General features: G+C 38.0%; 1 protein-coding gene across 5 annotated transcripts in view; it reads right to left on the minus strand.

The window, feature by feature from the left end:
- The window catches only part of Plcb4 (phospholipase C beta 4), a 355,705-nt gene that overhangs the window by 22,910 nt on the left and 307,830 nt on the right, over positions 1-24,965 (minus strand). For all 5 annotated transcript variants that reach the window (XM_070006763.1, XM_070006764.1, XM_070006768.1 and 2 more), the window contains 7 exons: positions 24,657-24,781; positions 22,829-22,880; positions 21,401-21,503; positions 19,682-19,846; positions 16,879-17,083; positions 3,707-3,795; positions 2,818-2,968 (listed from right to left, as the gene is read on the minus strand). In XM_070006763.1, coding sequence (XP_069862864.1) covers positions 2,818-2,968; positions 3,707-3,795; positions 16,879-17,083; positions 19,682-19,846; positions 21,401-21,503; positions 22,829-22,880; positions 24,657-24,781 — 890 coding nt within the window. The remainder of the gene's footprint in view (positions 1-2,817; positions 2,969-3,706; positions 3,796-16,878; positions 17,084-19,681; positions 19,847-21,400; positions 21,504-22,828; positions 22,881-24,656; positions 24,782-24,965) is intronic.

Genomic DNA, 24,965 nt, shown 5'->3' on the forward strand with positions numbered 1-24,965 from the left:
CTCTGTTCTCTTTCTGTCTCTCTCTCTCCTTTGCTCCATTACTCCCACCTTGTGTGTTAGTACTGGAAGCTGTCCCTTAGCTTTTTCACTGAAGGGAGAACCACATCTCTATTTCCTGTGTTTTGCTGGTTAATTGGAGATAAGAGATTCAAGGACTTTCCTGCCCAGGCTGGCTTCAAACTATGATCCTCTGATCTTAGCCTCTTGAGTAGCTAGGGTTATAGGTGTGAGCCACTGGAAACTAGCTTGGAGTTGCATTTTCTGACCCTCTTGTCTTTGGAATGAAAAGGAACTAAAGCAGCCTGGGTGGGATCACTGCTGTGTGGTTGCAGGTGTAGAAGCTGTTCAGAACTTCCTTCAGAGATGCCACAGTGAACTCTGTCCACTTCACCGCTCTGTCCACTTTATGACCTCTCTACACAGGCCCTTACTTGTGCTCCTCATTCCCTAAGAGGTCTCTTTTCCAATTTCCTTCTGTTTCTTTTCACTAGCTCCAATAGTTGTTACTGTCCATCATAACAAGCATGTTTATCTCTGAGGTTGTCACACTGTTTTTCTACCAAGGGTTTTACCCTCATGTTTCTCTAGCCAAGGTTTTTACCCTTATGTCCAGATATATCAGGCACAGCTCAAAGTAAAAGAATCTAGGGCCAGAATCATCATCTTCCTTACCAAAAGCAATTCCTCTCTCACCATCTGTTTCTTTATCTTAATGCTTTGAACCATTTTTCTCCCTAAGGTCAAAATCCAAGCTACCATTTTATTTCTGTTCTGTTTCTTCTTCTTTCTATGTGATTACTTTCAGTTTAACCCAGGCCCTCCTTGTCACTCTGATTTATTTCCTAAGAAAAGAAATGGCTACATCTTTCCTAGGCTTAGCTTCAGGGATGCTGAGGCATGGTTTCACCTGCAATAATCCCTCTGGCTCACATCCTATAAACAGAATGTGATAAATGTGATAATAGAGGTATGAGTACCATAATTCCTAATGTCCCTTACCATCTGCCCTTTATAATGCATTCTCTGCTAAAATAGTACTAATCTTAACATTCTACATGGATCATTGTTCTTCATTGTCTCTTAAAGTGATCCCAGAATCCTTTGCAAACTTCTTACTACTACGGTGAGCATTTATGGTGCTACCTTCCTTTGTACCTAGTTACTTCCACATAGCTGACTCTGAAATGTTTCCCTAGGATTCTCTCTGGGCTCTTCCACCTTTCTCTTCCTGTTTGAATCACATCTGTGGTGTTTCAAGGTCCAAGTCAATGAGATATTATCTGAGTCTTCTCTTGGATTTTAGCTGTAAAGAATATCTATGCTTTTTCTTTATGAGTTGTCAGCCCACACTGCACCTGCTTGAACAGGCCATCATGTGGAGGTCTTGTCCTTATACCCCTAACCACCTAGTCATGCAAAGTCTCTGAAGATACACAGGCATAGCTTATTGAACTTAGTATTCGAGCAGGCTTCCAAGTCTCATGCATAAAGTGCAACATGTGTACATTCTCTTTTTCAAGTGACCGGGGGAGAAGACTGGTATAAAAGTGAGAGCTACTTGGCTTCTTCAATGCAGTCTGTCTTGGATACAAGGGTGAGTCAGCTCTGTGCCCAAGCATGTTCCCTTCTAGAATGAGGATCAATTTTGTCCTCTAGAAACTAGTCACACTATGTTGGGTTTTTTTGGCCACTTACACTATAATTACTAACGTCTTTAGGTACTCATGGGCAGAAGGCAGGAAATTTAACACAACTTTCTGATTTTCCACTGTCTATCTCTATCTAAGTAGCAATGTTAATGACCAGGACTGATATGCAAAGCCTGTATCATTACCTTACTCAGTGTTCTTTCTAAGGGAGAACAGACAAACAGCTGCAGGGCCAGTACAAATTGGGCTACTTTTGTGTAGACTCATTTTCTAATTTGTTTCACAATGCTCAATGCACATTTGGTTTCCTGCTAAATTACTATGTTGCTTTGGTTTGGGAAAAGCCTGTCATTTCTTACCTGAAACTGAAAAGCACCGTGCGTTCTTAAGTGTATGAACAACTTGATTTTCTTATACCAGGGCCACTGAAGTGTATAAATCAGAATTGTTTCTACTGAGTAATAAGTCATTACGAGAAAAAGAAGTTTTCATTATAGTTGGGAGAGTAAATTTAGTACATGATTCAAGGCCACGGTTATCCCCGTGTGGGATGGGCAGTGTTCAGTCTAAAAGGATGTCAACTTTTGATAGCCAGCATAATTGTTTCTTTACATACCAACTGGCTACATGGGACATGGAGCCTGGCAGATGGGATATATAATTCCATGTGATGACATCTCTTAGTAACCACATGGAAGTAGCCTTCAAATAAATATCCAAGAGTTTTAGAAATAAATATCACAGGTACTATCTGTGTATAAGAGGAATTTAGAATTCCTCTATATAAAGGAATTTAAAAATATAGACCACTCCCTGTTCAGATAAGTACATGTGATGCTATCCAGAGAAGAGATGAAATTTCTAATAACATCCCTGTGTTAAAGTTTCTTTTTGTCCATAAAGGGCACCAAGTTTAGATATAATATAAATCTATGGATTTTGTTCATTATGATACTGGTGCAGAGGTTCTAGCAAACAAAACACAAATGTGACTCGCTATTCAACACTTAGGGAAATTAGGCAGCTTGTCCAACAAAATATACTGCTTTACTATGGCTGGCACAATGAAAACTGGCAAAACTGACAGTCCTGAGTTCTCTCCTAGAAGGCACTTTAGAAAGAAGCTGAAATTGACAAAAGAGATATAAAGAGACAATCACCCTCTCACCTTTCTTAGCTTCCTGTCCAGAGCCCAGGGCTGCTGTGGTTGTTGGTCTGAGTTCGGAGCTACTTTGAGGGGTTACACTTGCTTTGGCGGTGTTAGCTTTTCCTTTCTTGTCATTCTTGGATGTGTCACTGGGCACATCGGCAATGTCACTCTGGAACAGAAACATTCAGACTGACTGACTCAAGTGAAAACGCCGCTCAAGGTCAAACACCTAGCATGTAATCTTAGTGTACAGCTGGTACTCTTCATTCCCCATCAGACTTCTACTGTGTTAAAGGATCTTTCTTTGCCTAATAATAGAGATTCTATGGCTATGTTTAGGCTGGAAGGCAAAGGATCAAGACAAAGAAGGAAACTTAGCCTCTTTGTGAGCAAGATACATCTTCTCTTTTCTGTTTGCTTCTACTCTACACTGAGGAGTCTGGTAAGTGGAACATTTTAACACAAGGAAATAAACTCAAATAAACAATATAAGCATGCACTAGAAACAGAGCAAGTTGGGAGGCAGAGATAAAAAAAAAAGCAAATATCACTTTCATTAATTCACTGAACTGTGTGTCAATTGGTATTTCAGGTATTGCAAAAGCATCCTATATTTTAAACTTTCCTCACCGCAGCATGAATATTTTCTATTTTAGGTCTAATGGGGCTGAGGTCCCCAGGTGTTTTATTTTTTATTTTTTTAAGGTGACTCTTTCGTATATTAAAAGTGACCATATTTTATTAAACATATTAAATGCTTTTGGACCCTTGAAGCCTTGTTGAATTAATGAAATCAGTTCTGAAAACTCTCTTAAAACTTGCTGAATTACTGCTTTATTTTGCTTCTGTAGTCACTGACAACCAAACTCCCCAACCCAAATGACTTCAATCAACCGTTTCTACGTACAGTTTCAATACCCATTGCTCTCATTTGGTCCGCTCTCTTTTCCGTAATTGAAAGAAATTTCTTTGGATCTGATAAAGCATCCACAATATCTAGAAAGGAAAAAAAAGTCAAATGAGCTGTAATAATACTAAGAATACTGAATAATACTAAGAAAGCCAGCTAATAAATTCTTCAATAATCCTGAACATCTGTTAGGCTTTCTAAGTACTTTTCTACCAGGACTTATGTCTTATAGACTTAAATAAGTACAACTGGATTCTGAAAATGAATAAAAAAAAAAGCAAGGGTCAGAGGCAGATAAGTTTCTTTAGGTTCTGACTAAAGTAGCAGGGGAAACAGAAGAAACTGCCTTGGGTTCTTCACTCTTCATTTCTTTGTGTGACTTTCAGCCAGCCAACTAATGCCCTCAGCCAGTTTCTTCATTTGAAAACTATGGACAATACTAGCCACTCTATAGGGTCAGTAGGAGATTTCAACAGGAAGGTGGACTCAAAGCATTGTAGGTACCAATAGTACAAAGTCTTGTTTGTAGATATAGATATAGATAGAGGGATTATAAATATAGAAGTTTATAGATATGGAGGTTAGCTAGTACATACTTAAAGCCAATTTTGCTTCCAGGGTAGATAAACTGAAATGCGTGTTTTCCCAGCTATAACTTGCACTTTTGAAATAGAAAACAATTTTGTGTTTTATAATGCCAAGAGTTCCAAGTACTTTTAGAGTTTCATATAATTTTGCATAATTTACCAACACTGTGGAGGGAATAATTATCTCCTGAAATCACTACATAATTCACAAGTTTTAAAATTTGAGTTCATAATTTTTCCCTAGCAGAATCACCTACCTAATTACATTCTCAAGATCATTTTTCTCAACACACAGAATTCATAGAATTCAGTTTACATGTTTTGTTTCCCTTGTTATAACAGAAGATAACATTCAACTATACAAAATGGAAAACCAAGACTCCCTTTTTACCAATCCTAAACCCAGAAAACAACTACTGCTATACATTTCTTTCTACTTATTTTTATGTGGGTACATGCCAGTTCTGGGGATTGAACTGAGGGCCCCACTTGAGCCACAGCTCCACTTTCTACTTTTTGGTGGTTAATTTGAGATCAGATTCTTAGACTTTAACTATCTGGTCTGTCTTAAAGAATGATACTCAGATCTCTGTTTCCCGAGTAGCTAAGATTATAAGTATGAGCCACTGACACCTGGCTCTTTCTACATATTTTTAAAACTTCAAATGAGTTTATCACTTTTTACTTCATACATCTTGGAAACACTTTCATATCAGCAATGCATAGTTACCACATTAATCGTGAAGAGCTGCTTAAATATTTTTCTGAATGGTAACAATTTCTTTGATCAGTTTACTAAAGAGAGACAGTTGGAATTCTTCACTTTTTCTCTATTAAATTATCACTATAGTGAATTTCCTGGAATATTCTGTAGCATATTTGTATGGATGTTCATAGGATAAATGTCTAAAAGTTGGAGTAATGAATGAGAGTGTTTGCTCTATGGTAGTTACTGTCAAATTCACTTTCACAGGTCCAGGAGGAGTCTGCTTATGGTTATAACCAGCAGCCCTTAAGAACATTTTGCCTCATTGTAATGGATGTGAACAAATTAGTTTTTAAGCCTTGCTGAAGACAAAAAATTAGACAATTATTTTGAGAAGTTAATATTATAAAAATGTATCTATTTTAAATCTTACAGAAATTTCAAGTCCACACCAATATAGAGGGAAAACTAAAAGCGTGACTTGTTATACTTTCGACAAAGATCTAATAACTATGTATTTTGACACATTTCCTTTGTCTCTTCTGAAATATGTTAAGGCAAATTTAGGTATCTTGTCATTTCATTCTTAACCTTCTCTGGATACATTTCTAAAAAGGGCCATTTTGTTTGGAACCAGTCATACCAATATCATATCTGACAAAACTGATAATATTTCCCTACTCTGATGCAATATACAGCTCATCTCAATGTTTTCCCCTACATGGTTTCTTCATTTGAATCAAGACACAAACTTGACTCCACATCTCTGACAAATCTCTTACGTGTACTTTAACCTAGAAGTCTTCTACTATTTGTGAATAGATATGGTTGCTGAAGAGATGTCAGATGTCCTGTAAAGTGACCCACATGATGAGTGAATCTCAGTGTTTTCTTTTGTGCTACTTAGCTCTAAGGTTTGGATTCTCATTTTTGGAAACTACGTTATAAGAGGTGCTGTGACTTCATAGGAATCACACCAAGGGACATAAGCCTGGTGTCCCACTTGTGGAGCTAAGACTACTGAGAATCCTGCTGAGGTGACAGCTTGATCTCTGCAAAGCAGAGCTGCTTTCTCTCTTCAGAACCCATCTGCAATCTGCTGGTAATACTTCATTTCCCAATGACACTTTTAGTGGTGTTGACACCCTTCTTCAGCTGGAAAGGTGTGGGGAGACTGAGAGTCTGTTGCATCTCTATGGAAGGGCATAGGAAGTTAGGAAGGCTCTTTTGATGCCCATGTAGCTCCTTCCTGCTGAGAAGGCCTCTGATCTGTGGTCCGTGGTCACTTACCATGAGATGATGTGTTAGGAGCACCCATGTGGCTTTCCTTGCTCACCAGATGCCAAAAAGTGGGTACTGTTAATCTCACTTTACACATGATGGTGTGATTTAACCAAGGTTTAAATAATCTCTGTCTGATTCCTAATGCCTCTTCCTTCCATTCAAAGTGAACAAAGTGAGGTTTAATTCATTCCCACTGAACTTTCATGCCTATCTCTGTAGGAGATACATCCAGTCTAGATATATTTGTTCACTCCTCCACTGGGTACATCTTCCCTCATAAATAATAATATATTTCAGGGGATGCCTTACAGTGCTGGCTTGTTAGGAAATAAAGGATTGTTTATTTTATTTAATCTAGAAGTCTGAACAGAGTATATTGAATTTTTAGAGTGATGATATATTATTTCATTAAGAATAACAGATGAGTCAGGTACTCCTGTAATCTGAGCTACCCAGGCTGAGATGTGAAGATGCTAAGTTCAAAGACAGCCCAGGCAGGAAAGTCCATGAGACTCTTATTTCCAATTAACTATCCCCCAAAAAGCTGGAAGTAGAGCTGTGGCTCAAGTCATAGAGCATTAACATTGAGGAAAAAAACTCAGGGGCAGTACCAAGGCCTTGAGTTCAATCCTCAGAAATGACACAAAATAAAAGAATAACAGATGATACTTTAATAATTTAAAACCAATAAAGCAACACATTAAAGAAGGGAATGATACATACTCCTTCCATGTTAACAAAGCAGTTTTCATCTTTATGTATGTTGATGATTTTTCTCACAAAAATTCCCATTTCTCATAGCTTGTTTAATGAATAACAATTAATAAGTTACTTAAGCTGCTTTTATCTACTTATTTTTTTTGGGGGGGGGTCCGATCGTGGGGCCTGAACTCTGGGCCTGGACGCTGTCCCTCAGCTCTTCAGCTCAAGGCTAGCACTCTACCACTTGAGCCACAGCGCCACTTCCAGCTTTTTTCTTTTTCTGCTTATGTGGTGCTGAGGAATCCAACCCAGGGCCTCAGGAATGCAAGGCAAGTGCTCTACCACTGAGCCATCTTCCCAGCCCCTTTTATCTACTTATAATTGGAGCATTTAATATCATTGCTTGGGTGAATTGATAATATCCCATTGGCTTGACGTTTTAAACTACTATGCACTGATAGATATTTAGGTGGACTTTCACTTCTTCAATGAAAGATGATTTCTCAAGGAAGATCTTGGTGTAAAAATGGTATTTTCATCATTCTCTTTCATCAAAATTGAAGTTTTATAGTGATTCTATGCCTGATGGCATTCCTAACAAAATTAATTCTTAACAGGCTTTAAGAAAGCTAACAAATAATTTACTGAAAAAAGTAAATACTTCGACAATAAAAAAGAATTAAGATATTGCATAGATTTCAATAGCCCTCTATCAAATTCTTGTTTATCCAGAACCTCAGAAAGAGAGAGACCTTCTTTATAAATAAGTCTGTTACATGTGTTTCAGTTAAGAACTGAAATGAGATCAATCTACATGAGGGTGGGCTCTAAATCTAAAGACTAGTGTCCTCCTAAGAGGACTGATAGAGACAAGAAGAAGGCTGTGTGGGTAAAAAGAAGGCCCTGTGACAACGTAGGCAGAGTATAGACTGGGGTAGCTACAAGCCAAGGAGTGAAAGGAGTCAGCAAGAGGAAAGGAAGAATTATTTCCATATGGCCTCATAGCAAGCATGAATGTCAACTTTTTTCCCCTGAACTGTGAGGAATTAATATTAATATAGGAAATTATATACTATCAATGAGGAAACTATTAATATTGCTTCAAGTCATCTAAGTTACCGTCACTTGTTAGAGTAGCCTCAGGGAATCTAACACAGAGGTGAAAAAGAAGCCAGTAAGCTCAATTAATAATGATGATTGAGGAAAACAATGCTGCTATTAAATCCTCTACACAGTCATATGTTTAATCTGTAAAGACAGGTTTTACTAGTGTTAGTAGGGAGCGACCACCAACCACTGGGGTTATCCCAAGGTCATGAGTTACTCATGGGAAACCTCTACATACGTCCTCTAATTTCCTCTCTGCTTACTAAAGTTTGCCTTCAGTGTCAAGGGCAGATTGTACACAATTCTGATCTAGTTGGCTTCATAAGGAGTTCAAAGGAAAGTTGACAGATGTTCTTGTCAACCAGCTAATGTGGGATTTCATACTTGGTACTTAAAGTTAAAAAATTGCTGTATATTCATACCAACACAAACTCTTCTAGAACTACTGGAACTTATGTCACTAGATTCTGAAATTTCACCTTAGTTGAGTCTTATTTTTGAAATGTGTTATTTGGGATGTTTTATTTGCAGTTATGTATTACCTTTAAAAACATTTACATGGCCAAGTTCAAAAGAAACCTTCTGAACCACTGAGGCTAATAAAACTGTAAAAAGCTATGATCATAATTCTTTTATTTTGTTGGTTGTGGGGCTTGGGCCCTGTCCCTGAGCTCTTCAGCTCAAGGATAGTGCTCTAACACTTGAGCCACAGCACCACTTCCGATTTTCTAGTAGTTTATTGGAGATAATGGAGATAAGAGTCTCACGGACTTTCTTGCCCGGGCTGGCTTTGAACCATGATCTTCAGATCTCAGCCTCCTGAATAGCTAGGATTACAGGCATGAGCCACCAACACCCAGCTTATGATCATAATTGTAAATAATACCCATCTTGACTAACTTAAAGCAAAACCTTCCTTCTATACTATAAAAAAATAAGGCATGCTCAAATTAGCTTAATGAGACAAATCCAAAGTTACAAAAGGACTAGAGGTTGTGGATAAGGGTCAGGTTATAGGTTATTTGAAATGGGTACTTCATTCTGGACAAATAACAAATTAGATATCCATGTGGAGGCAGGGGGCCATTCACTAGAATTGCAGATAATACCGAGGGCAATGTTTAATACACAGGAAAGTTCAATCAAAATGTTCAGCAAAGAGCGAAAGCGTTTGGAATTAAGGAGCCAAGGCATGTCTTGGCTTTTTTGGGATAAGTTTCCAAGTGTTGACTCAGTTGCTCCTCTGGCTATAGGCATATACATTTGAGACAAAATGGTAGATAAAGCCTATCATCAAAGGAAATTGATTTTTAGTAATCACATTTAAAGAAACGTGGAACAAAGAAATGGTTGTCTTCCCTCAAATACCTTATATTGTGGTATAACCATTTGAAAATGTTTATTTTCTCTTTGCCTAAGCACAGGAAAAATGGGTGCTTTTTGGCTACTGTTTTTGTACACTATTTCTGGGTACAGTGTTATTTTCACAAGACTGATCTCTCCCATATACTCTGCTTTTCCTCTCCCTTCCTCCCTTCTGCCCTCCCATTCTTCCACACAACCTTACAAAGTTGAAAGCATCAATTTAGGTGTCTTGAAGAACTAAAGAGAAGATAGCAATTCATTAGTCTAGACTTGCAGATATTTCTTGAGTTTCAGGAACATTTAGGAAAAATTTAAAAATTTAAACTTTTTTTGAGCCCTTTGGGTTCCTTCCAGGCTGAGTACAAACTTGACAACTGGTCTCCCCCTCCTCATCTCTATGAATTTGTTCTTGATCCACTATTCCCACTACTATTATTTCTGTCATCAAGAGAAATAAACAGAAAAATAACATATGTGTCCTTATTCCCTACAAAATATGTCAATAAAGATCAATAAATCCCACAGCTATGATTTTGGATTTGTTCTTTTAGCATCTACCAATGATTACTCATTTCCCCAAATACAATGCTCAGAGGACCATACTGTGCAGGAAGTTCTCAGGGTGCTGGGATCCCATGGTCAAGCAAAACTGGGAAATGTTTATGCTCACCCTTCCTCACTCTGCCCACAGGACATATCTGGGTACTTGGTAATAAGAAGCCAGTTTTAATTTGCCCAATCTAGCAATTCTTTTATCTTTTCTGCCCCAACTCTGTCTTCTCTGTCTCTGTCTCTATCTCCTTCTCTTTCACCAATGCAAGGGATTAAATCAGGGCATTCTAGGCAAGCACTGTAGCACTGTGCTACAGCCCCTTCAATTTACTTTTTACAAAAATCCATCCTTCTCTCTTCCCCTCTAGAACTTTCTTTCTTAGAGTCCCTGCTAATATTTGTTGTAGTTCAGTAAAGACCATAAAAACGTCCATCTGAGTTCAATCCTCAGAATTCCTCCCCCCTCTACAAAGGATATAATTGCTAGCCTGATTATTTAATAAATATTTATTTAATAAATTATTGAAAAACTGGTTATTTAATAAATATTTAATATTTATATGATATTTTAGTGACCACCAAAGAGAGGACCACATGGGACACCGTTGAGGTGCATCAAGAAGTACCGAGATCCCATCCAGGAATGGACCTTAATTGAGGATTCTCCTCATCTGGAAATACCTGATCTAAGAGACAACCATACGTCTTTGAAAAGTGATTGGAAAGATCTGGGCAGAGGTAATGAGACACACTACTCTTGATCCCAGGATACACCCTCAGTCATAAGAGAAACATAAAATGTAAATAGGCCAAGAGAAAAAGAAAGTAGCTGAGGAGGCTAATTCATCTTCTCTTAAAGAAAACAGTCCAGCTGCAGAAGAGAGACAACATCTCCAGCTGTAGAAACAATGGGTGGGAGACACTTCTCAAAGATCACAGTGCTAAGAAGCTCATACAACTCAGCTCAGGGAGACATTTCAACGCAGTGCTGATGCTTCATACATCGTGGAAACATCTCCTTCTCAGCACTTTGTAATATTAAGAGAAATATCGATGATAGAATTCCTCCAAAGCAACAGTGAGTGGGAAAAGGAAACAATGAGTACCTTTTAATTGTCTTTAGCCCTGAAACTGTTTACTGCCACAACAGCAATGGCTAGTGTGAAAGGCTGTCCAGTGAATAAATATCACAAGTCATCATGTCTGCACCCACAGATAAAGCAGCAAAGACCACCCTAGTACCTCCAGTCACACTTGATCTGACAAAGGGAAGAATGGCTCTTTTATCACATCCTTATAGCAACCAACCTATTATTACTACTACTACTGGTAGTAGTAGTAGTATTTTGTAACAGTATTGTGGCTTGAGCTCATGGCCTGGGCACTGTCCCTTAGGTTTTTGACTCTTAGGCTGGTGCTCACTCTACAACTTGAGCCACACCTCCTTTCAGGATTTTTTTGTTAATTAACTGGAGATATGAATCTTACAGACTTTCCTGCTTGAGCTGGCTTTGAACAGCTGTCTTCAGATCTCAGCCTCCTGAGTAGCCAGGATTACAAATGAGAGAGCCACTGGAGCCTGGCTTGTATTTTAATTTTGAGCTTGAATGTGAGAGTGACAAACAATATTCTTTTTCTTTGTGTTCAACATGAAAAAAAAATCACATGAATTAAACCAAAGCTTGATTTATTCCAAGTCATTTCTCTTTTATGTGTTACTATTTTCTCCTGTCAAAATTTACTTTCTGAAAAGCAGTTCCTCAATGTTCTTTAACCCTGAGACATTTCTGCTGTGGAACAGAACTCTGGAAAGAGTTCACAAGGTCATGGTAACCAACTGCCATAGTTTGGATGTGGGTTGTTCCCTGCTGAAACTCATGATGCAATTTCATTGCCAAGGTAATGCCAGTGAAAGGCAGGAGCTTTAAAGATGTCCTTGTGTCCTGGGGGCTCCACTCTCATTAAAACGTTTAGTCCAGGAAAGAGTAGGTTAGTTATCTTGAGAGCAGGTCCCTTGTCCCCTCTCCTCTCCCACTGGCTTTTCTGCTGTTCCACCATGGTGGACAGCAGCAGGACTTATAAATTACCCAATCTCAGGTGTTCTGCTAGAGAGAAAAAAGAAAAGGAATAAGACACCATCATTGCTCTGTCATTTCTTTGTGGGGAGTTATTACACTGTAGTAATGAGGAGAATCAGGTGCAATAAAATCCCTGCTTCTGTTTCCTGAATGGTGAGCAAGGGGCATAGGCTGTGGGAACAAAGTCAGAGGGAAGCACTGGGCTCTAAACCTACCCTGTGCTGAGATGGTGTTGGGACAGCCAGAGTACACTGTCTCTGAAGAGCCTCAGATGCAGGAGGGCAGGATTAATTATGAGCTATTGCAAACACAGCATATGTCACCATATGTTGACTACACAGAGCAAAACGCCCCCATCCCTTCCATGAAAAAAAAAGTGGCCAGAAACTCCTATAAATGCCCATACCTTTTCTATGGAATTATCTTAACATGGAAAGCCATAAGAACATTTTTCCCCTTATTTATATAAAATGTTGCCACCCATATGTCATTACTGAGTCAAAATAAGTTGTAAAATCATTTGGGAAATAGAACCACTGCTACTTAATAAAAATCTTACATCACTCATGTATTAAGAATTCTCAAATTTCTTAGAAAGGCATTGGATTAAGGGACTTTTCTTAGGATGATGAATTGTTTATTGCACAATTATTTACTGCTGGCATTTTACACAAACTAAAGTGTAAGATGAGGTGATGAACTTAGATCTGGTAGACATTTTTTTCTTTAGCTCGCTAATCCTAAATAAAAAATTTAATAAAGAGGGATGCTATAGTCAACATTGTTCCAGGAGTCTATTTGATATTCAATTATAGGGTAGGGGAACTGCTGGTATCGCTGGGCTTCTAGAAGAGCAGTAAGAGTGAATTGTGTAACTTATTCAAGGATAAATAGACACTTTACAGCATTTTTACAGAGTTGCTATGAAGGTACCACATAATGATGGCTCATTATATCTTTTAAGAAATTATTTTCTAAATCTATACACCAAAGAAATACTGTTTTACTAATTAAACTGTTTATAAAAAACACCTTTACTACATAATAGTTATTTGGCAATCTGAACCCAAAGCTTTAAGTAAATATATATTCCTTTGTGTGATAAATCTATTTCAAGGAATTTATTGCTAAGAAATGATGACAAACATTTCCTAGACTTTATATTGAGATTTCTTAGGTACAGTACTGTTCAGAATATTGCGTAGACTATGAAAATAATGCCTTCAGTTTCAATAGCCAAATTAAGGAATATATAAAGTGGGATCTTATGCAGCTGATAAAAATAAAAAAAGGTATCTCATGATATGGGGGGAAATAAGTTCTCAGTTATGTGAAGAAAACTAAAATGAGTGTGAACAGTAAGATGCAATTTTAATCCAAAAGTAAAATAGAATCCAGGTGTGTTGGCGCATGCTTGCGGTCCCAACCACTTGGGAGACACAGGCAGGATGATCACAAATTTGAGATTAGTTTTGTTAACAAGAATGTGTCTCAAAATTAAAAAAAAATATCCTAGCTATTCTTGGGGAGTAGCAGCTTACTGGTAGAATGTTTGCCTAGCGTGCACAAAGTTGTGGGTTCAGTCCTCAGCAATACAAATAAGTAATCAATAAAAAAATAGAAAAAGAAATGAGATTGGAAGAAGACAGTCCTTTCCTCTGGGTGGAGGATTTGTGGGTAACTCCTATTCTATTTTTTGTGCTAACAGAATCAGTGATATTCTTTCTAGCTACCTTATCTTTTATGGAATAAACCTGCCATACAAATTTGTGAAGTAATGAATCTTCATTATCCACACAGAATTCTAATTATGTATATGAATAGCATTATTTTTCTAGAAATTTCTCGAGTGAAATGGTATGGCTTCATTTTGGACTTGCTCCTATAGAATCAGCAGTATATCAAAATACTAGGAAAACCCAGACTATAGATTGAACCCCCAGGGGTTCAATATGGAAGCAGACTGAATGTGGAAGGTTAGCTGTAGAGATAAAATATGGACACATTGTTTAAGTGAAAAGGATGTAAGATAAAAAATTTAGAAAAAGAGAATCCTCATATTCTTTTTTCCCATTACTTTCAGGTAAGACCTCTCAACACCTTTCAATGCCTTTCATTTCTTCAGATATCAAAGAGATAACTAGAGAATTCTCAATCAACTGTCTTTCCATATCAAACCTGAGATTAAAGCACTGGCTGCTGAGTCACGTTAAACACAGGGCAGGTATTTCCAAAACTTCTGGTAAGACTGGAAGCAGCCACAGTTGCATGTCAGGAAAGAATACTTGTAAGATGATCGTTATGGAGATTAATTTGTATCAGACCTAAATATCAACACTGGCAGTTAAGTTGGACTTCAGAATACAGATATTTCTTCAGTGTCTATCTACACACATACACATCCATTCAGAACAAGTTCATATTTTTTTACTCCCTTTTTGTAAGTGCCTGGCAAAAAAGTAGGTGCTCAATAAACAGTCCCCCCTTTTTTTAAAAAAAAGAAAATGGCTTATTTCCCATGAAAAAATTAATAGTTTCACTAGAAATTTAACCCATTGCAGAGGCAAAATTTTTGCATTTCCTCCTGTTAGGACTTATGAACTATTAGACACTTGGTATGCACTTCCAACTTTCTGCTTTATTATTTTTTATTTATTATTATTGTAAAGGTGATTTACAGAGGGCTTACAGTTATATATGTCAGATACAGAGTACATCTCGTTTAGGACAATGTCACCTCTTTCTTCACTTCTTGCTTTTTAAGCTCAGATACAAAGGACATGATTTTATCATCTGCTGAATCTTCAAGCCAGGACGGGGGGAGGGGGGGTATGAAATGCAGGCTGGTTTCTAGGCTTTGTCATGAGTGTGGCTACAGTTTGACAACCCACATCAAAGGACCTTCTGTCTCTCTGACCCCTAACTCAGCTCCATAATGCTCTCTCCCATCCTCTATTATGGATGCTTTTATCCTAACCCTTACTGTCCACTACAGCATCTACTATGGTTTCTTCTTCAATGAATAACAATCTGGTGATGCGTTTCAGCATGGTATAGGAATCTTATCTTTACAGACACACAAGTATTTTTAAATCTTGCTCTCCTGTGTCCTGTACTGAGCGTTTAACCAGACTGTGTCTTTCTTCCTCTGCAGGTGAGGAAATGAAGGATTTGCGAGGTTATATCATCATCACCAGGCCACTGGCCAGCAGTGCGGTGTGAGGATTTGAACCTTTGGCTACGTTGATACAGTTGCACTGCTCTGTTTCCCAGCAGTCCAATAAATTCTAAGGACAGAAGGGCTTCTGTGCCTTTCTTTTACTGTAACTGTATGATTGTCAGCTACAAAATGTGATATGTTTTTGTGAACAAAATCCTATGACTTGATCTAGTTTTGAGTTTTTCCCATTTGTCATCTCAGTAAGGCCAAGGTAGATTGCTGACTGTTTTTTGTTGTTGTTCATTGTCGTTTTGTTTTGGTGCCAGTCTTAGGCCTTGAACTCAGGGCATGGGGTGCTGCCATTTAGCTTGTGTGATCAAGGCTAGTGCTCTGCCATTTGGGTCACAGCTCCACTTTCAGCTTTTTCATATTTATTGGCGATAAGAGTCTAAGACTTTCCTGCCTGGTTGGCTTTGAACTGCAATCCTCAGATCTTAGCCTCCTGAGTAGCTAGGAAGACAGGCACAAGCCACCGCCACCCCCACCCCCTCTCCGTGCTCCCTGGTCAATGACTCAGTTCTTTAATTCAACTGAACTCTGTTGTGGATATGGAGGGAAATTCAGGCATGATAGCAACCATGGAGTCTAAATCTTTTTTTTTTTTTTTGGTCCGGTCATGGGGCCTGAACTCTGGCCCTGGGCGCTGTCCCTCAGCTCTTCAGTTCAAGGCTAGTGCTCTACCACTTGAGCCTAACACCACTTCTGGCCTTTTCTGTTTATGTGGTGCTGAGGAATCGAACCCAGGGCCTCATGCATGCAAGGCAAGCACTCTACCACTGAGCCACCTCCCCAGCCCGAGTCTAAATCTTTTAGTGATATCAATTAATAAGATATAGTTTCATACTATTTTTTCCTACTTTTAGTGGCAGTATAAATATTCCCTTTATGGTGCAGCAATACTCATTAGACAGTATGTTAGAAATGAACTTTACAATGTGGGGATGAAGGGAGTCAGGGGAGTAAGAAAAGCAGGAGAAAATGAGGGAGGGGTAACACTGTTAAAAAAGAAATGTACTGGGGCTGGGAAGGTGGTTCAGTGGTAGAGCGCTTGCCTTGCATGCATGAGGCCCTGGGTTCAGTTCCTCAGCACCACATAAGCAGAAAAAAAAAGCTGGAAGTGGCGCTGTGGCTCAAGTGGTAGAGCGCTAGCCTTGGGCTGAAGAGCTGAGGGACAGCGCCCAGGCCCATAGTTTAGGCCCATGACCAGACCCCCCCCCCAAAAAAAGAAATGTACTCATTACCTTACTTATGTAACTGTAACCCCTCTGTACATCACCTTTACAATAATATATATAACTCTTCCCTTTATAACACATTACTTGTAAAAATGATAAATAGCATAAAACTGTAATATTTTGAAGTAAGAACAGACTTGAAAACAATCTAAGTTTGATGTTTCACTTGTTCTTGGAAACCTGAGGTTACTCTACTCTTGACTTCTTTAAGTCACAGGGCGATCTGCAGTGGCAGGGTGAGATGCCACTTTCAAGTATGGGAGAAAAATAAGTCTTCTCATCCTGTAGTTCAATCTCACATATGTCATATACTGTACCCAAAAGTTTTCTTACCTCCAAATCCATCAGGAACATATGTTTTAAGAACAATATTGCAAAAAATTGTTGGCAGTGATAAAGGTTTGTTTCCCTCATTCCGAAGGGAAATGTGTCGGTAGCCTGCCTGGAGGCCATCCAGAGGGAGGATCCTCTGACCAATCAGCCTGTTGTTGTCATCATACACCGCTATTCTCAAAACAGCCAGGTCAGGTAGGATCACCTGGAAACAAAGAACAGGGCCTTTCACTGGTTATAGTCATGCAGCCTCCGAGAATCATGAATCTAGGACTCTGAACCAAATCCCTATTGGTTTCCAATACTCTTTTCTGATTAAAATAAATCTAGCAACCCTTTGTGTTCCTAAAGTATGCTATGTAAGCTGTGATGCCCAATAACTGACATAGGTTTCCTGGAAATTAACCCATAAAAAATGTTACTTAGCCTGGTATTCATGTTTATAATCCTAGCATTCAGGAAATAGATGTTGGAAGATTTCAAATTTGAGGCCAGCCTAGTTGAGATGTTATTTCTGTCTCTGTCTCTGTCTGTCTGTCTGTCTGTCTGTCTCTCACACACACACAACACACACATACACACACACACACACACACACACACACACACACACACACACACACACACACACACACACACACACAAATCTATTCCCAAATGAAGAAAGCAAAAAAAGATGGACTGTTTTAGGTAATGACTCCAACCTTTATCCTATTTCTCTACCCCACTCTATCTATGGGTAAAAGGAAGGTGTCCAAGAAACAGGGTGACATTTCTTAATCTTAGAGATGGTCAGTGCTTGAGCAGGGATGGGAAATGGGGCTCTTCTAATCCTGGAGTCTACCTATTACATGTACTGGCATTTTGCTTTGGTTATTTTTAAATATCAATATTGATGTTTAAATCAATGTTTTATTTTATTTGCTTCCCAGTCCTAGAGCTTAAACTCAGGTTGTGGGCACTGTCCCTAAGCTTTTTTTGCTCAAAGCTAGCACTCTACCACTTGAGACACAGTGCTACTTCCAGCTTTTTCTGTGTATGTGGTACTGAGGAATTGAACCCAGGGCTTCATGCAGACTAGGTGAGCACTCAACCACTAAGCCATAGTCCCAGATTTAAATCAATATTTTAAAATATCAGCATATATGAAGAAATGTTTCATATCTGAACATATTTATATTTTAAATTAGATTGCCCTTTTTTGTTGTTTGTTTGGCAGTATTGCCCTGCTTTTTTACTGGTTATTTTGGCAGTAGAGTCTCATAGACATTTTTTCTAAAGCTGGCCTTGAGCCACAATCCTCCACTTAATCTCAGCTTTAGCTAGGATTACAGGCAAAAACCACTGGCATCTGGCTTAACACTGTCATTATTTCTTGCACTCAATGTTTTGGACACATTTTGGAATATTAACTAGAAGAAGAGTAAGATAAACACATTAATAAACATTGATTCAAAGACATCTGTTCTTGCCATCCATATACTGAATGAATGGACATAAAATCTGAGTTCCTATATGACAGAGTCCCTATTAAGACAGAAAAATGTCACATAAAAAAGAAAATCCAATTTGCTAACTCAAGAATATTTTTTATTGGCTAAGAACAATCAGCGCATCTTGGCTGACCTGAGTACTGTGTTTAAGGCTAGACAACGAGTTGCTGGCCTTACATATGGAGATGTTATTTAATTCCTGCTTTGCACAGATGAAAAGAAGTCTAACTCAAATTCAGACAACTTCCCACACTCTTCTTCCTCATGTAGTGAAGGAGGGCCTTGGCCTTTGTCACTTTTGCCTAGTAACATTCATGCAAAAAGCAAAACCAACAATTATAATAATACGAAGAAAGTAGACAAAAGCCAAGATCTTGATATCAGGGGAAGGCAATTTAAATTCTTAAGAATAGTGAAGACTGAACTCTGGAGAACAGTGGCATTTTGTTTCTGGGATCAGAAATATTACATAATGAAAACAAGTGGGATATTTCTTTATTAATATCAAAATGCGGAGAAAACGTTCTGCATTTCTAGAAATACATCATGAATAATAATATTCATTATGCCCCAAAGTACTATTCCATACAAGCAACAGATCCAGCAACAAGAAACTGAAAAATAAAAATAAAAAAGAAAGAAAGAAAGAAAGAACCGCAAAAAATATAAATTAGGGAAAACAAACCCCATATGATATTTACTGGTCTTAGTTTTGGATGTAACATCTTGCCTGACTTCTTGGATAAGGGAAGAGAACACGTTACATCCAAGGGAAAACCCTGCAGTATGTGAGAGTATCTACCTACCAGGATACACACTAATGAGAGTGCAAACTTGGAACCTGGGCATTGCCACATGGGAAGAGGGAAAGGAGAGTCAAAATGGGCCCAACTGAAAAAATAATCATATAATAGCTACAAGAATTATCTATTAGAAGGAGGGAAAAGCCAGGGACCGGTGGCTCACACCTGTAATCCTAGCTACTCAGGAGGTTGAGATCTGAGGATCGTGGTTCAATGCCTGCCAGGGCAGGAAAGTCCATCAGACTCTTATCTCCAATTAACCACCAGAAAGCCTGAAGTTGCACTGTGGCTCGAGTGGTAGAGTGCTTGCCTTGAGCTGAAAAGCTCAGGGACAGTGCCCAGGCCCAGAGTTCAAGCCCCATGTCCAACCAAAAAACAAAAAAAAAAGGAGGAGGAAAAAGAAAATATTGTAAGTTGAATATCTATCCCAATGCATCTAAGTGTCCAGACACTAAAACACAGCTCCCAAAGTCATTAGAATAACTTTGACACATTGATAATACACTACCTTCCGAAACACAAATGATTCTTCATTGTAAACTGGATTGAGTCCATTGTTCATAACCATGCGAGTTCGAAATTCTTTCCGTATAGTGTCAGTGGGCAGCCCATACATATCCACTTCTACATACGTGCCAATTTTCTTATCTGATAAGAATTGCCCTGATATGACCTGCAGATCCATGGACAGAAGAGAGAAAAGTGAGTTCTGTGTAACAATCAGAGATGAAGAGTAATTGAGAAATATAGCATTCTGTTTGGTGGGGGAATTTTTTAAATTCACAAATTGAATACTGCATTAATTTGTTATTAAGCCAATTCATGGTTGAGCAACTTGTATATGCAAAAAATGTCTAGGCAGAAGTCTCATTATCTAAAACTGTCTAGAAAAAAGAATGGATCATATAACACAAAGAAAAAGAACCCATAGCATCACTGTCCTTTTTTTTTCTGTGACATGTACACTGGCTAGTTTTGACAGTGTTTTGTACAAACTGCTGTTAATTCTATCTCCTATAATGCTATAGAGTGATTATCTTTCATTTATTGTCCAAATGACTATAGCAATTTCTCAGTTTGCTCGAGTTATCATAGCTAAAAATTCTGAAAAAATGTTTAAGGTAAAACTGATATAAACTTCATATACAAAGTATACACTCAGATCAATTTTCACAAGTAAGTACATCTATAAAATCATAAGCATTTCTATCACCTCCAAAGGTTTCTTTGGGACCTTTTGTTTCTAATTAGTGTGTACTAATTGAATGAAGGGGTTTTATGGTAGCATTTCCATACATGTGTTTATTTCACATTAATTATATTTATCCCCGTTAGAATTCTTTCTTCTCCTTCTTCCCTAACCCTTTACAATTTTACTGTTTCTGGATGTAGTGTGCTTCAGTGATATTCACCCTGCATCATGGTTTTGCCCCTTTGCTCCCTTTGTTTCTTCTCAAAAATGTGCCCCTTCTATATTCATGTTCTATTTAATTATTTGTTTTAGGTCTACATTTCACATACATATAAGAGGAAATATATAATATTTGTCTCTCTGAGCTCATATTAATTTGCTTAGTTTGATGATCTCTCCAATTCCATCCACTTTTTTCTGCAAATGACTTAATTTCATTCCTCTTTATAGTTGAATAATAGCCCATTGTGTGTATACATTTATATATATATATATGGTATATAAATACATATGTATACATATATACATATACACATATTACATACACATATAGTATCTACACACAACTCTACATAGCACATATAGACATATGTGCTATTATACATGTGTGTATATATAATTTTCTTTAACAGTAGGTGGGCATCTAAGCTGATTCTTCAGTCTGGCTTTTGTGACTAGTAAAACATATATCACCATTGTACACTGACTTTCTTTTTCTTTTTTGGTGCTTTTTAAATCTATCTCTGTCTAGAGGAAACCACCGATTTATTTTGTCACTGTTGCTCATATTTTCTAGAATTTTTAAATAAATGTAATAGTATAGTAGATGCTTTTATGATTCTGTGTTTCATCCAAAGTAGCACAAAATGTTACCAGTGCAAAGAGGTGTCTCATATATAAAAAGGATGTTTTAAGTCAAACTTGAGAACAATATAAGACACTTCAGCTTGACATTAAATATTTGAAGTATGATATCCCAGGTCATTTGTATACGTATTCACATTTACATAACCTGTGATGGAGAGGGACTGTTACCTGCACTGAGCAAGTGGCTGCAATGACCCCATCCACAGGGGTTTCGGAGAAGGGATCAAATGTCCTATCAGGCCGCCTCATGAAATCTGGTTTGAGAAGGTACCTGAAAGGAAAAGAAAGAGGCATATGAGTTTATTTCCAACAAAGACTAAAACATTACTGATATTCTAAAATCCTTCCCATCTGTAACTGAGGAGCTAGGCTTTGGGGCAGAGAGGCCTAAGGATTGAAGAATATGACCTATGGTATTATTCTGAAGAACATTAGACAACAAATACCTGGCCACACAGGGTGTGTAGTCAAAGGGAAAACCAATGTCTTTTTGCTTGAACAAGAAGGGCAGGAGATAACAAGTTTGGATTCAAAATTTTAGGCGCACCCCTTAGTCATTTTTTTTTTTTTGCAGTTAGCTAACTTCATCCTTCTTTCTCTTCTGGACTAATAAAATCCAGTTTGAGTAAGACTCCTGCAAAGCCCATTTGTCTGTATGTGTGTGGTCCTCTTCTTCCCAATGCTCTGATTTTGATATCTTTCCAAGCACACAGCAATAGACAATGCAGATTGTGTGAGATACGTGCATGGGTAGGTGATTCAGGTGACAGGACTATCACTTGTATGTGTGGATACTGGCAGAGCACCATCCATCAGGCAGGCTGAGGTACAACATGAACATTCTGCAGAGCCATTACTAACTACAACTAGTTAAAGACTCAATCTGGCCTGATTGTTTACAAGGCAAGCCACCATGAAGAACTTCCTGACAGTGAAGGGGAACTTCCTGACATGGGCAGGGATAGTACTGCATGCACTAGATTAAACTACCATTCTCCAGGTTGCTGTCCAGATTACTTACTTACAGTGCTACTTGGGGGAAAATGACTAGTTTCACTGAACCTCTTAATATTTCCATGGAATTAACATTTCTCATTTCACTTTTTGATTCAGAGATTTTTATAAGTGCTATTCGAGTAAACTAGAACAACATTCATGGCTTACATAACTGCTATTTATAAGATATGCAAAAGACTCAAGAGAAAATAAAGGTTTATTCTAGATTAAATTCAACCTTAAATTAATCTCCTTTCAGAGGTAAAGATACACATATTTAATGCCTATTTCTCCTGTTAATGTCCAAGTGAGAAAGATCATTTACCTGTCTCAGCTATAAAAACCTTCAGTACTGAATTGGAAGGGAGAAAATTAAACCCTAGCATATGTATGATAAATTTCTTAACTTGTGGTTGAAAATGAAGCCGTAAAGAAGGTATATTTGCAAATACAATCTATCTAGGAATTTCATTTCTTCTACCCTATGGCTCTAACCCAGCTTACATTCAGCAACCCCTAATTAAAAATGACATGGTTTCATTAGAGCTGTAGGATGAAATCCTGAAACTAGGTGATGACAGTTCAAGTCACGTTACTCACCCACATGATCCATTATACTCAAATTTTCCCTGATTCAATTGCATCGCTAAATCTGTCAAGAGACAAAAATAATTCAGCATCTCATCTCTCAGGACAAAGAAGATACTGACAGAGTGATTTGAAGCAATGGTAATCAGATTATTCCCAGACCTGAAGGTCCCTCTTCTATACCAGAAGGTACTGCTGGCTCAGATTAAGGCATATCATTCTCTTCTAGATTGAAATGACCTTGTGTTTAGTTGAAATAAAACATGAACTGTGCTTTCATGGATATTATCCTGGAATTGCTTTAAAAATGGATTGAATACATGACTCATATGACTGCTCATATAATGTTGAAGATGGTGATGTACAATTGCAACGGTTAGAGAGTATATATGTACATGCCTCATGACCCTAGAGGAAGGATACTCCAGAATACCCAGAAGGGTTGGTCTAAATGGGACACTTGATTAAAAAGACTACAGCATGAGCTAGGTATAGCTCACATTAAATTGGCTGATTTTTTTTTTCAGCAAGGAACTTAGAATTCATCTACCGGTGTCTACACAGGGAAATGGCTGACTTTTTTTTTTCCTCTTAAAGATGAGTAAATTTTTTCCCTTTCTCATTCAACAAAAACAGAGTAAATGGACAGAATTTTTGGCTTCATCTTCAAAATACTGTGGTTAAATCTAACCACATGATAGACAAACACATAAGCTGGTCTAGTGAATAAACTTTCCTAGAACCTTGGAATCCTTACCACCAACCCTCTGACAACGGAGAACATAGCTTGACCCCCTGTGAAGTAAGACAAACTGGCAGCACATTTTTGTTTGTTCCTGCCCCAAACATTTGGGATTGTGTAGGTTCAGGGCATCATCTCATCAAGTAAAGACTGTTCCCACACCAAGTATGAAGGCGACCTCTGTGGGAGGAGGCTCCACCAAGGGTGAAAAACCATAACTGGTTCATGGAAGTCAAAGAACCTTCCAGTCAATTTAGATATCAAGGTGCAAGTATGGTAGAGCAGCAGAAAAGTAAAAGTAGCTCCCCCCCCCACTTCAACAGATAGACCTGGGAGGTATTGTCTTATAGAAAAAGATTGCAGAAGATTCATTTACCAATAACCTCTATACTGGAAGCAGAGGTGTGGCTTCCTTGAGCCAAAAAAGCCAAGCAATTGCACACAACCCTAAGTTCAAGCCCCAGTTCTGGCACATGAAAACAACAACAACAACAACAACAACAACAAAAGAAAAATAAATAAATAAATAATAGTGGCTGGCTTCTATTTCATTTCAATTTTGCTCTCACAATTCTTAATTCTGGGCTCATACCATTTTACCATTTTAGTGGAGTTTAGTCTGTAATATTCTGTACTTTTGTGGTACAGTACCATTTCTGTTAATCAGGGTCCAGGTACTCTCCAAGGGAGAAATGGCCTAAACTTACTCAAAATCTTAACCTTACTGAGATCCTTCTCACCCAATTCTGGGTCAGAAATCAAAGATAACAAATTTGACAAAAAAGGAAGAAAAAAAGAAAAAAGAAAAAGAAAAAAATAGAAGTTAAAATTTTAGACTAGGAAATAATTTGAACAGAATAGTCATTTATGAAAGAAATTTGAATCAAAACATACTGTCTCCTACCACTATTTGATTGCTCTATTTTGGTAATTTAATATCTCACAATTATCTAAATTAATGGAAATATTGTTTGCCCCATGTCTGGTCATGCTTTTTTTTTAAGTGTTCAGAGTCAACTGATGGCCACTGCCAGGATCACTCTTCCACCCCTCCAAGCATTCTCATGAAATTTGGGGTCACTGGACATCAGTGCCTACCTGGGGTTTGATAGTTCAGTGAAACCATCTGGCAGCCAGCGTTCCAGAAAATCTGAGGCATGTAATTACTGGAATCCACTCGGCCTCCCTTGGGGTAAATGCGACTCATTTGCCGTTTGTTGTAACTGTGTAACTTATTAAGGACATAAAAATAAATAAATAAATAAAAGAAAAATAATACTCGGGAGATAAATGACAAAGAACTAAACCCACCCAGGTATAAGCCAAAATTGACCAACATATAGCCAATGTGGAGCAAATGTCACATTGATAAATGGTGCTTAGGAGAAAGAGCAGGGTGCTCTGTGG

Source organism: Dipodomys merriami, unplaced genomic scaffold, assembly GCF_024711535.1.
Source record: "Dipodomys merriami isolate MVZ:Mamm:240054 unplaced genomic scaffold, mDipMer1.0.p SCAF_7, whole genome shotgun sequence".
Lineage (NCBI taxonomy): Eukaryota > Metazoa > Chordata > Mammalia > Rodentia > Heteromyidae > Dipodomys > Dipodomys merriami.